The sequence below is a fragment of the Eurosta solidaginis genome, chromosome 2, assembly GCF_040869045.1.
Source record: "Eurosta solidaginis isolate ZX-2024a chromosome 2, ASM4086904v1, whole genome shotgun sequence".
Taxonomy (NCBI): domain Eukaryota; kingdom Metazoa; phylum Arthropoda; class Insecta; order Diptera; family Tephritidae; genus Eurosta; species Eurosta solidaginis.
In genome coordinates, this window is record NC_090320.1 from 281394053 (window position 1) to 281408000 (window position 13948).

Sequence of the window (13948 nt, forward strand, 5' to 3'; positions counted from 1 at the left end):
AGAGTCACAGGCACGAATCAAGTCTTGCGCTCAAACCAACATGGTGACTTTTGCACAATCAAGCTGCTATGAAGTTCAAATCCCACAGCACGAGTAGCATACAAAGCTCGCTATTAAAAAGTGTTTGCTCGTTGTCAACAACACTGCTGGCCATTCTGAGTTTGTCAGTTTCCGCTTTAGCGTTTAGTGATGCTAACTGAATAAAGCTATTTTAAGTACGATTTCTAGCACTGATGCTTAAACATACATACATACACAGATGTAAATATGTGTATGATTTTTTGTTGCTGGCGTTATATGTTTATACTCATGCAGAGTCCTTCATATGTCGAGGTCGTCGCCACAACCGCCAATGGCGCACAGTGAGCATTTATCAAAATATACTCATATAAAAACTTGGCTACAGTTCAATCTGGAGAAGTAAATGACATGAAGTATAAATATTTAAAAATTTGAATGTTAATTGTCTGGTATCTGTAGTAAGTATGTATACTTAAAGACCTCAAAGTTGCAATAAGTGGCGCCCGAGCAGAGCCATGAACTTGGGAAGCAATATTGCAGGACAGTAGCTTATCTATCGAACCAAAAAACAGCCTACTCCAAATTCATTGCCGTAGCTGAGTCTTTAAGGAGATGCTCCTTTTCCTGCTATTTATTTAAAGTATATTCGAATGTTTATTGGGATAACAGTTTGTGTTCTGTTTGTTAACCAACTTTGGGTATAGCTAACAATATATTTTTGAGTACTATAACGTTTATCAAGTTTTGATTTAGATAATACACTTAAAAATAGGTCAGTTTTCGATTTTGCAGTTCGATCAATATGATTGGAAATCTATAGGTAAATTGTTATAGATGCTAGGTTCCACTACTCCGCTAGGTGGCGTAGGGGTCGAGATATTTGGAAAATTCATGCAAAGTTAGGAAATCTATCAACTGGGGTTTAATTAGCATTCTGATACACAACTGGCGAATGGTTTAGAAACCTAGAGAGCAAAAATGTTCTCCTAGTAAGCCCACGGATCGAACTTTTATAAAGCTCCAAATTGACTTTTCGACTTTTAAGTATTTTCGTAATGTGATTAAGACTTGTGTAGTTCCGAGCAGGCCTACAATCCAATATGTAGCGAAAGCCCGCGGTTGGTGTATAGATCGGCATTTTTAGATAATTCGTGGATATTTGATTTATAAGTTACATTCTATAGGCTTTAAACATATATAATTTTTCAGAACCCAATGGCAATGTAATTTATAAGAAGAAAAATTCTCTAGGTGGTACATGTATCAACATACATATATAGAGAGATGGAGGTTAAGACAATTGAGTAAAAAAAAGGCTAGGTGGCCCACCGATTGCATTATATCGGAAAATTATGGCAAATTCAGCTAGAGACCTGAGACCAATTAGAAAAATCTTATCTATGATCTCATTTGCATCATGCTTAGAACATATACCTTAGACTGGTTTGGTCTCCAAACGAAATAAAAAAGTTGCAAAAGTTTGCCCCTTAATTTGCAGATTCATATGTCAAAAGGATATTTCAAGAAATTATTGTGATTTTCAAAACAAAAATTATGAAAAATCAAATTTAAAAATCGGATGTTAAATAACCATGTTACAATAACAAAAAAAAAACATTTTCTGCTGTATTTTCAACGACCAAAAAAAAAAAATGTATAAAAAAATTTTCCGAGACAATCTCAACATAAGTTTCAAATGAAGCGGCGGATTTTTCCAACGGATATTTTTCGTTTTCCTCAACATAAAATTTACTTTTACCACACTGATCTTCTAAATTTCCCACTGTGCATCCGCAAGGCCACCACTGTTGTTGTTATCCTCTATACGCTGAGCCTGCAACTCATCTTTTATTTATGACAAATGCAGTTGCTGTCCGCATTCAAAACTAAATTTGCGTTGACAGTTTAACAGCGCAGCATCAGCGATAGCATCACTTTTCTTCACCATGATTTTAAGAAAATCTCTTTTTCACTGCTCTATGCATTCAATGTTGTCGTAAACTATCAAGGACATAAATAGTTAGTGTTTAACTGTAAATTTATGTGGCTTTATGTACTTAAATTCTAGCAAGGCGTTAAAGCTGAAAAAGTTAAAGTGGTGGATTTAAAAATTGCAAAGTGGGCGTACTAGGCGTATACGTGAATTAAATTGTTTGAATAGTGAACTTAAGATCTTAACCTTTTCGACCCAACATTCGCACAGCAAAGATGGAATAAAAATTGTCATTGGAGTTAGTTATCTTGGTGATATTTAATATATCAATTGATGAAAATCTGGTGGGAAACCATTGTACCATCCGGGATATAGTGTGGTACATATATGTACCAACCGTCTGGCAAAACACAGTTTAGCAATTAATAAAAACGTACAAAAAATGTAAATATGACATAAAGTGAACAGTATTTTGTTGAATTTTGGAAAAAAATTTTGTTAAAAAATATTTGGATACATAAATTTAACGTATAAAATGAAGCAAAGCATATTCCAAAAACGGACACTTAATACACGTGACATTTTCTCTTAGTGAGAGTTGCAGTTGTTACAACAATGTCGCCTAGTACTTTCAACTGGAAGATGCATTGCCCTACGTAATGAGGTTTGTGGTGGTCGTCCGGCGAACTGATGTAGATCAATGCTTCAGCTAAAGTAACTAAAAATTATTCGAATAGCATCTTGTTCCGGTTGAGGTTGTTTTCAAAAAACCAAAGCATTTACGGCTATCATCATAACCATATTCATAAAAACCTCTTCCAGCATTCATTCGATTTCCTCTCATATTACGAAGGCTCAGACATTTGATCAGGCAAGTCGACGCCTCCTATGATCTCCCGAAATAATTTTATTTTATTTGGACATCGTACTTAAATTTTACCGCTTTTTCTTTAAGTTTTCAGTCAGCGACAGTCGTAACAGAAGCTACGTTATAATGGCTCAGTATCAATACTTATTTCGTGTCCTGCCATTTGGCGCACAACATCCCAGCTGATGTTCATTGGAAATTCCTTTCACCTTTCTCCAGTAGTTAGTTGGGCGCCTAGGTTTGTTATCTGCTATTTTGCAGCTGCGAGGTTCATAAACATTGTTTTCCGATACGCAATTCTCATCTAGAGTATTCCAAAAAAGTTATGGTGTTTGATGCGTGGGGGTTTGGAGGAGATTTCGTCTTCTGAGTCTTTGTAACCGTTGCTAGAGCTCGATACATCATTTGACAGCCTCTTTTGCCTCGCCTGCTGACTCTTCGTTACCACTGTATGTGTGATTACTTGTGTAATAACTTGATAAGAAATTGTCGGAGCTTCCCCTTTAGAAGTATTCATAGTCACTAGCCTTACAAGCTTCGCCTTCCAGAATTTTCGGATATGTTCAGGGTCCATTTTCAGAGGAAATAATAAATTTTATTCATATCGAGGGAGTACGTTATACAGTACTTATAGAACTATTGGTACACATATGTACCACCATTTCGGACGATTGGTACATATAGGTACCATATTTTAAAATACGCATGGAACTATACGTTTTTTTATAAATACATACGTCTGAAGTTGTAAGCACTTGTAAAACTTGTATACTTATTTATTTTAAACATTTTTGGTGCCTTATCACCTAAAACTCTAAAAACATTCTAAAAACTTAAAAAAAAAACGACCCTCGCAAATCACTTTCACCGATTTCCTAAGCAAAAAAAACGATCTCATGAAAACAAACAAAAACAAATTGTAATGGAACTTACTAGTATGTAACAAGAAAACAATAGAGATGCTCAGGGCAATAGCGCAACTTAACAGAATTTCATTGAAACCTTTTATAGACGTTTGAACCTCAGATGGTACACATACGTACCGTCCGGGTCGAAAGGGTTAACGAAAAAGTTACTCATACGCCTCGGTATATCTTTTAGTTTGAAATCTAAGCCTGCCTTGCCTTTAAATTTAAATTTTTGAGAATGACATATACATGTACATTTGCATTCCTACAACTAAGCACGCAGGCTGTTGAAATCATTTCTGGTTGATTGCAAAATTTAATCAATTTGATGCATTCGATATTAAGCGGAGAAATTGAATTAGGGAAAAATGTTCAATTTATATGAAAAATGAATTCGAAGAGGATTAAATTAGATGCACGAGTTGCTAGATTTGTAAACACGTTTGGCTTATACAAGCACAACAACAAAGTAGCAGTACTCCAATAGCAACCAGAAAAATGTTGGGTATTAAGATTCTTAATGGTTTCGTCACATTTCTGCACCATAGAACTAAGATGGAATTGTATTACAAGGGTTTAGTAAACTCGAATGGGTATTTAAAGATATTACTGAATGCCACGCTATCTATAATGCTAGAGTTAGTAGAAAAGTGTATACTCTCGAATAAGCCCTCATTTTCTGACCATCTAATACTTCCAAAAGAAGTCCGCTTTCTGGTGGGACGGACAAATGTATGAGCTCAAAATCACGAAAGTTATTTAAAGAGTGGTGAATAACTAAGTTTTTGCAACCATAAAAGGTGACACTGAAGGGTCATACAAAAGCTAAAAAGAACGCGACGACCGAGTTTAGGCTATGTTTTGCTCGGTTTAGAACGGGCGAGAGCCTATTCGACTCAGCAATACTATGTTCAAAGAAAAACTTAACACTTTGTGAAGAGTGAACAGAACTTTGCAGAGGATCCACTAAACACTTTTAGGATATGCTCGGCAAAGGCTGAGAGAGCACTCTAGCTAAAGGGTAGGTATTTCTGTACTTAGATCGACTTTGCACGCAGACACACATGCCTTGGGCAGTCTGGTTTATCAGGCTTGTCCGAAGAACAGAGGGCGGACGATTGGTTCCCAATAACCATTCGGTACCAGCTGAGTGGCGCTACATTAGTAGCAGCAAGAGATATTGGGACTGCAGAAGCTGAGCAACGGATTAGCTGCGCGCCGCGGAGATTTGATAAGGGGCGGTCAACGGCAATAGTAGCAACTAGGAGGAGCAGAACAACGCACCAGTTGAAGAGCAAGGCAAATAACAGCGGTGTTGAAACGACGGAGCGCGAACAGTACCGTAGCCGGAAGAATAGGAGTATCGGTAAAAAAAGGAGGGGTTGAAGGGCAGGTCAAAAAATAGCGGTGATGAAACGACGGAGCACGTACTAGCGAAGCCGGAAGGATAGAAGCATCGTTAATAAAGAAGGTGCTGCTGCGAAAGTTTTTAAAATATGGCACGGTCTGCTTTTGCAGAGGTAGTCGCCGGAAAAAGGAATGAAGGCATGACAACCAAAACTTGATAGCAGGGAGAGAGGCGCTTATAATAAGTTGGTGCCTACGATTGACGTCAGTTATCGCGTTATTGGATAATGTAAAGCGCAACGAGCACAACTTGAAGTAAGCACCGGATATTAACTCGAATGATTTTCGTTTCCTTATAAAAATGGCGTCAGTGTTTTGTGCCAGTGCTCGTCAGGTCCTCTCTCTGACTGTTTTGGTCCTTTGTACTTTTTATGTTTATTTACCAATTCAATTTTATCTTCAGATTCTCTATTTTTACTGCTTATTCCTCATATTATTTTGCTATCTTTAAACACGTGCAAAACTTTGTCCATCCTTTTCATTATAAGTCATTATTGACGTTTTTAAAATAAAACACAACCCTCAATGGATTAACCCATTTCTAAGAAATGTAAAAATTGCGCTTTAAAATGTCTAAAATATTTTCTTTAAATGAAAGGAAAACCACAGCTCTGCGGCTTATACCACTTTTCATTCGAACAACTAAATTTTTCTAAAAAAAATTCAAATCACCGTTTGTGGTTCAAATAACCGCTAGTAGGACAAATACTGTGTAAAAAAATGTTTGTTGCTTTTTTGTTGATTCAATGAAAAATTGCAAATATGTGTTGACTTACCCAGCTGGATATGCCAACAGACCGCTAACGGGCGAAACATCCAACGCGGCATTGCTGCAAACTGTGAGGCCGAGCACTTTTTTGAGTTTTATCTGGAAAACAAAAAAGAAAAACATCTAGGTTAAAATTACAGTTGCGATGAATAGAAGAAAGTAAAAAGTAAATCGTAATAAAAAGGGATAAGGAGATATATCTTTCAAAAGGAATTTTCAAACGATTTGCTGCGATGACGGAAAAGTAACTACCAAATGAATATAACTACACCGCGAAAAAGGACGCTGGTAAAATTAACCAATAGGATTTGTTGTTACAGAGTAAGCAGATAGTCGTTAAAATTGATCGTATTATAGTTAATTAGAACGAGGCTTTTGTCCAGAGAACAAAATTGTTTAGTTATTTCAACAGAAGAGAAACTATTGGTCTCAAGTTTAATATTCAGTAAAAATCACAGATTCTTAATCAGTTTAACTAATGTTTCTGTTAAAATAACTGATTTTATTGTTTATTTTAACAGCGAATAGCTGTCATTATTAACCGAACGCATGAGCCAATTTGAAAGCCATTCAAACCTGAGACAAACTGTCGATCTTATATTACCAATATTCTGTAACGGTTTTTTTTGTTAAAAGAACTGATTTCATTAGTAATTGTAATACCAAACAACTGACAATATGCAAATGACTCAGCTGATTTAAAAGAAACACTTACGTTTACTGTACGCACTATTTTATTTTTATGACCATTGTACCCAAAAACTTCTCTGATATCAATAGCCTTCATTATTATTCTAAAGTTGACGGAAATCTGTTATTTATCACCTTTTATGGCCATCGTAGGGTGACAGTAACAATTGTTAAGTTCACAGAACTACGGCTTATGCATGATGAAACAATTCTTTAGCTTTTTGATGGCAATTCGAATGTATGTTCTACTTTTTGTAATGGAAATTTGAGGTCGTTTTGTGCAAGAAAAATTTCTCTATTAGGACCCAACGTTTTGCGAAGCTCCTTAGCTTCATCAGGGATAAGACTCCATTTATTTTATATTGCACTAAATCATAACATTGGTAAAAAATAGCCTGATTTCCACCACTAAAAGAAATTGTCTTTGTTGACTTAACTGTTTGATTTGGCTGTTGAAACGGTCAATTCAAAATCAACAATTTGTACGAACGAACAAGGACAAACAAACAAGTACTTAAAGCATAAAGCTGCGATTTTGCAATATAATTTTCAAAGTTTTTTCAAAAGTTGGTCTGTGTGTTGACTTGCATAAAAAATGTAGAACGAGTTAACTCTGTAAATATCACTCAAAATAGATTGCGTTTAGAGCGGTAGAAATCGTGATTTATTTGCAAACATTTATTAGTGTTTTATATTCATTGAAAGGGCAATTCGATGTTTGTAAATACTGCGGATAGAATTCAGTCGGCAAAACTTTCAAAGTTGAAAATATTTCGACGATTCGTTTTTATATCGGTTTGGTTAATTTATATATTAAATTATTTTCGCAGAATGCTTTTAAATTAAAAGGAAGGAACATTTGGATTTTGAATTCGTTAACACGATTATTTTAGCCGCCGTGGTGTGGTGGTACTCCGCCTACCAGACTAAAGATTCTGGGGTCAAGTTCGGGGCAAATCAACATCGAAAATTTTGAAACAAGTTTTTTCAATCAATCCCATTCGGAGGTGGCTTTAGACATCTAGGTCCCGCAAACTTGTAGGAAAAATTAAAAAGGCGCACGACGCAAATTGGAAGAGAGAGGCTCGGCCTGAAATCTCTTCCGAGGTTTTCGCGCCTTGTATTTATTATTTAAATGTAAGCGCCACATTATATTTTTTTCTGTATAACTAACAGTATGGAAACGTTGGTATACTGAAAATGACTCGAGATCAGTAAGTAGTACTAAAGATGAGTCAAAAGTGAACAAATGCGACAAAAGCAGACAAGGGCAAAATTTTGAGCGCAGGCGTAAATATGCAAATATGCCAATTCGTTTATGTCACTTAATGCATAAAAACAGTGTTATTATTAGTATTTTTTTATCATTCGCATCTTCAAAACAGCCAGACAGTATGATCTCATTGTTAACAAAAAAAAAAAAACAAGTAAGGAGAGCTAAGTTCGGGTGTAACCGAACATTACATACTCAGCTGAGAGCTTTGGAGACAAAATAAGGGAAAATCACCATTTAGCAAAATGAACCTAGGGTAACCCTGGAATGTGTTTGTATGACATGTGTATCAAATGAAAGGTGTTAATGATTATTTAAAACGTAGTGGACCTTAGTTCTATAGGTGGACGCCTTTTCGAGATATCGCCATAAAGGTGGACCAGGGGTGACCCTAGAATTTGTTTGTACGATATGGGTATCAAATTAAAAGTATTAATGAGGGTTTTAAAAGGGAGTAGCCCTTAGTTGTATATGTGAAGGCGTTTTCGAGATATCGACCAAAATGTGGACCAGGGTGACCCAGAACATCTTCTGTCGGGTACCGCTAATTTATTTATATATGTCATACCACGAACAGTATTCCTGCCAAGATTCCAAGGGCTTTTGATTTCGCCCTGCAGAACTTTTTCATTTTCTTCTACTTAATATGGTAGGTGTCACATCCATTTTACAAAGTTGTTTCTAAAGTTATATTTTGCGTCAAAAAACCAATCCAATTACCATGTTTCATCTTTTTTTCATATTTGGTACAGAATTATGGCATTTTTTTCATTTTTCGTAATTTTCGATATCGGAAAAGTGGGCGTGGTCATAGTCGGTTTCGCTAATTTTTATTTAGCACACATATAGTAATAGGAGTAACGTGCCTACCAAATTTCATCATTATATCTTCAACGACTGCCAAATTACAGCTTGCAAAACTTTTAAATTACCTTCTTTTAAAAGTGGGCGGTGCCACGCCCATTTTCCAAATTTTTTCTAATTTTCTATTTTGCATCATAAGGTCAACGCACCTACCACGTTTCATCGCTTTATCCGTCTTTGGTAATGAATTATCGCACTTTTCCGGTTTTTCGAAATTTTCGATACCGAAAAAGTGTGCGTGGTTGTAGTCCGGTTTCGTTCATTTTAAATAGCGCTCTGAGATGAGCGATAGGAACCTACATACCAAATTTCATCAAGATGCCTCGAAATTTACTCAAGTTATCGTGTTTACTGACGGACGGACGGACGGACGGACATGGCTAAATGAATTTCTTTTTTCATCCAGATCATTTTGATATATAGAAGTCTATATCTATCTCGATTAGTTTATGCCGTTACGGATTACCGTTATGCGAGCAAAATTATTATACTCTGTGAGCTCTGCTCAGCTGAGTATAAAAACACAATAAATACATACACTTTTGGTACTTAAAATATTGAATGCTGCATGCTACTCAGCATTTACAGCAGCGAACAGGAAAGTGACAATGGCATTTTTTTGTCATATTTCGTGAATTGAATATTTTTATTATTTTTCAATAGTACAAGAAATCACTTCTATGAATTTTGTAGCTGAAATAATGCAAACCAATATCGGAAACGTTTTAAAAAAAACTCGAGAATTCGAGAAGAGTTAAGAAAATTTCTAGATTTTTCTGAGTATTCAGCTTGTAGCCCAATTAATTTTAGTCTAGTACCATTTGAAATATCTTAAAATACGTGATGATTTTTGATTATTTTTTCGATGGGTTTTCAGATTTTCTACTATAGCTATGCGCCCTTTGTATGGAAGAAAAAATAAAAAACACCCTTCGGAAAAAAGTTACCAAAAATCAATACAAATTTTGAGAGACCTACAAGTTGTGCTTTACTAGAATAAAATTGATTGTGCTATGAAACTGCATACTCGCAAAAATTTATAAAATCCTAAAAAAATTCATAGAATTCTAGAAAAAAGGGGCAAAAATTTCGTTAAATTTTCTCGGGTATTTTCGAAACCAGTTTTGACATTGGTTTGTAAAATTTCCTTACGCTAAGTTTTTTTTTAAGTCCTCGAAAATAAAAAAAAGATATTTTAATTGACAAGATTTCATAAAAATTGCCGCTGCTGTTTTTGTGGTCGATGATATGAAATAAATGAAAAACGAAATGTAATAGATTTTAATTGCATATCATATTAAAGTTGATTTCATAATTTATTTTGCTTGTTTGTAATTATACATAAAATAAGTGATCAGTCACAATTAATCTGCTATTTGAAATGAATGTTAAGTACATTTGTACCACTTAAAATCAGAGATTATTAATGTTTTATATAATTTCTAAATTGGTTTAGTAAGGCAATAACAAAAAAAAAAAAAAACAGAAATCATCGCAAAACACCAAAAGTTCTACTTAAATATTACTACGCAAAATTTGTTAAAAATAAATTTGTAAATCCAGCTGTCACTTCATCAAACTTCATCTATCAAATACGCTTTCAACACATCTCTATTATCGTTTTACGACTTGCCCTCGAGTAGCTGCTACCTGAGACTAATTGTACAAAAATATCAAGAAGAAAAAATGACAACACTTTTTTTTTTCAAGTTTTAGCTTTGAGTTATTCTTCTTATTTGCAGTTTTTCTTGCCCATTTTTGCTCTTTCTTTACGTTTTTTTAACCAGCTGTTACTGCCAAGCTCTTAAATCTACTTCTACCTAGAAGGCGGTGAAACTGCCACATTGTTTACCTTTTGATGTTATTACTTATGGAATGATTTAGAACATTTGTTGTAAAGTTTTTGCAAAAAAAATGTTTTCAATACTTTCATTTTTATATTGTTGGATTTGCATATTTTAATTCGTTTGTATTTGGTTTATGTGTGCGTGTGTGTGGGTTTTGACGTTGGCTGACTAACGTGTTACAATTTTAAAACCGTAAAAGTCTGTAAATCATTCACTTATTTTATAGACGTGCATATCCGCTTTAAGATGGCGTAGAATAAAAGCCAGTTTTAAAATAATTATTTTGATTTAGAGCATTTTTGTCATTCGTTGTACGAATTTGTAAAATTTTTAGACTACTTAGATCATTCCAGAACAAAATGCTTATAAGTAATTACAAAGGTTTTCAATTTCCAAATATGTAAAACCAAAATGGTCCCTAAGCAGTCGCCTCATGGTGAGCAAAAGGCATCTCATATCTTACTGAAATAGTCAGAAAATTATCCGGAGATAGTTTCCAAATAGTACCGAAAAAAGACATGAATTATCCCTAATATAATACCATCCTTGAATAGTGCCGTAATAATCGCCGACATTTTTCTTAAAACAATGCTGAAATCGTTTCAAAATTATATCAAAAACAGTCCGGAAAAAACCGAGATATTCTTAAAATAATGTCGAAACAATACCGAAAATAATCCCCAATAGATTCAGAGAAAATCCTAAAATGGTTCCGAAATAGTTACGATATGATTACAAAATCAATTCAAAAATAGCATAGAAATAGTTTCGAAATAATCCCGATACTAAAGTAAAAAAAAGCATGAGTGCTCGTGAAGTTCGATTATTAGGTAAACAGATGTACGTCTAGGAACAAACTCTTTAACTAGGGCTAGCTTACTGGTTGAAGTTAAACCACAGCAGAGGTAAATTTACCAAAAACATTTTATCGGTTCTTTTTCGCAAGTCATCGGCTTCTTATCCGCTTGTTATCGACGCGAAGTATCACCGATTTTACATTGAAGTTTTAGCAGTATTTGTTACATAAAAAACCGATGATTCGTTGATAACAAGTCGATAAATTTTTGATACCATATCATCAAATTTTTGATAACAAATCGATAAAACGCGATAGCAAATCGATAACTTTTCAGAGTATACCGATAGCCTTTCGATAAATAATCGATATATTTTGGATTATAAATCGATAAAAATGAAAAAAAATCGATAAGTTTTCGATAACCTTTGTTATCGATGTCCACAAGAAATGTAATTATAACACGCCCATAAACTGGCGTTAAGAAACAAATAGCTCATCAATAAAAAAAACCCTTATCACTACAACAATAAATTGATGACACACCTTTGGGTCTCAGTTCCGGCCTTTAGTTTAGGTTTTGACTGTTATGTTTTTTTTTCTTTTCTTTTCCTTTCCGGTCCTTTTCTGTCCTTTCATTAATTTGTGTGTAATTTGCTAATATCAACTCAACCACGTTCATTGTTTCCACATTACGTTACAGTGAAGTGATTAATTTCTGTTATCCCTCATGCAGAATATCAATAATATCTCACACACTTTTCTTACACTTACCTTACGCTTATATGGATACTCCCAGCAAAGATGTTTACACATCAAAAACAAGTAAGTACGGGACTGTCTTCGGCTATGCCGAAGACTTCATACCTTTCATGAATGGGGCTGAACAATAATCTTATCCCGTTCGTAATCTCCGAATAATCGGATGTATAAGATAAGAAATATCTAGTGAACAGATCTACATACCTAAACGATTTTTAAGATAAATATAAAATAAAACATAGGTAGGTACTTTGTGTGAGGATGCAAAGTTTCAGGTTTTTTGTGGTCTGCGTGTAAAAACTATGACTACGAATCACGTATTTCAACAATATATGACGTAAACGTAACTATTTGATGAAATTTGATGAATTTTGAGCTTCTAGCCGTAAAAAAGGGGCAAAAAAATACAGTTTATATGGGGTATATAATATATGTACCACCGATCTCTATGATTTTTTCAGACAATATATGCTATATACGTAAGCATTTGGTGAAATTTGAAGCTTCTAGCTGTTAAAACGGGGCAGAAATTGCGCAAAGTTTCTTATCTGAACAACCGGTTGTATGAGATATATACTATGTATACACCCGATCTCAATGATTTTTTCAGACATCAATATATGCTATACACGTAAGCATTTGTGAAGTTTGAAGCTCCTAGCTGTTAAAATGGGGTCGAAATCGCAAAAAAAAATATATATATACTATATATATACTATATATACCATCATATATATATTATATATATCACCGATCTCTATGATTTTTTGACACAACAATATATACTATATACGTAAGCAATCGGTGAAATTTGAAGCTTATAGCTGTTAAAATAGGGTAGAAATTGCGAAGTTTCTTATCTGAACAATCGGTTGTATGAGATATATACTATATATACAACCGATCTCTATGATTTTTTCAGACAACAATATATGCCATATACGTAGGCGTTCGGTGAAATTTGAAGCTTCTAGCTGTTAAAATGGGGCTAAAATTGCGAAAATATATATATATATATATACTATATATACCACCGATCTGTATGATTTTTTCAGACAACAATATATGCTATAAACGTAAGCATTCGTTGAAATTTGAAGCCTCTAGCTCTTAAAATAGGGCAGTAATTACGAAAAGCTTCTTATCTGAACAATCGGTTGTGGGGGATATATACTATATATACGACCGATCTCATCAATTTTTTCAGGCAACAATATGTGCAATATACGAAAGTATATGGTGAAGTTTGAAGCTTCAATCTGTTAAATTGAGTAAGATATTATAAAAATCCTCTTTTTTCTGAAAAATCGGTTGTATGGAGGATATATGCTATAGTGGTCCGATCCGGCCGGTTCCGACAAATGTCTAATCGGACACCAAAATACACCTGCTCACCAAATTTTATCAAGATATCTCAAAAATTGAGGGAATAGTTTGCATACAAACAGACAGACGGACAGACGGACAGACAGACAGACGGGCATGGCTAAATCAACTCAGCTCTTCATTCTGATTATTTCGGTATACTTAATGGTGGGTCTATCTATTTTCCTTTAAGGACTTACAATTTTAGGTTTCGTGACGAAATTAATATACCATTTCATTTTCATGAAAGGTATAAATATAGCCACTATAGTGGGCCCAATTTTATCTACGATTATGCAATTTGGCATGATTGAGGCACAAAGGCAAATATTTGGACATCTGAACATCATGTCATATAAAATATTTCACTTTAAGCCCGTAAGTGAAATGCAAGGTCTTTACTCCACTTCTGCCTCTAGCGCGTATTGCAACACTACCTCTACCA

The 13948-nt window shown here is 34.5% G+C and overlaps 1 protein-coding gene across 16 annotated transcripts in view; it reads right to left on the reverse strand.

Annotated features, from left to right (window-relative positions):
- Window positions 1-13948, reverse strand: part of Wdr62 (WD repeat domain 62) — a 378801-nt gene that overhangs the window by 38131 nt on the left and 326722 nt on the right. For all 16 annotated transcript variants that reach the window (XM_067768221.1, XM_067768222.1, XM_067768217.1 and 13 more), the window contains one exon: window positions 5914-6005. In XM_067768221.1, the coding sequence (XP_067624322.1) occupies window positions 5914-6005 (92 nt within the window). The remainder of the gene's footprint in view (window positions 1-5913; window positions 6006-13948) is intronic.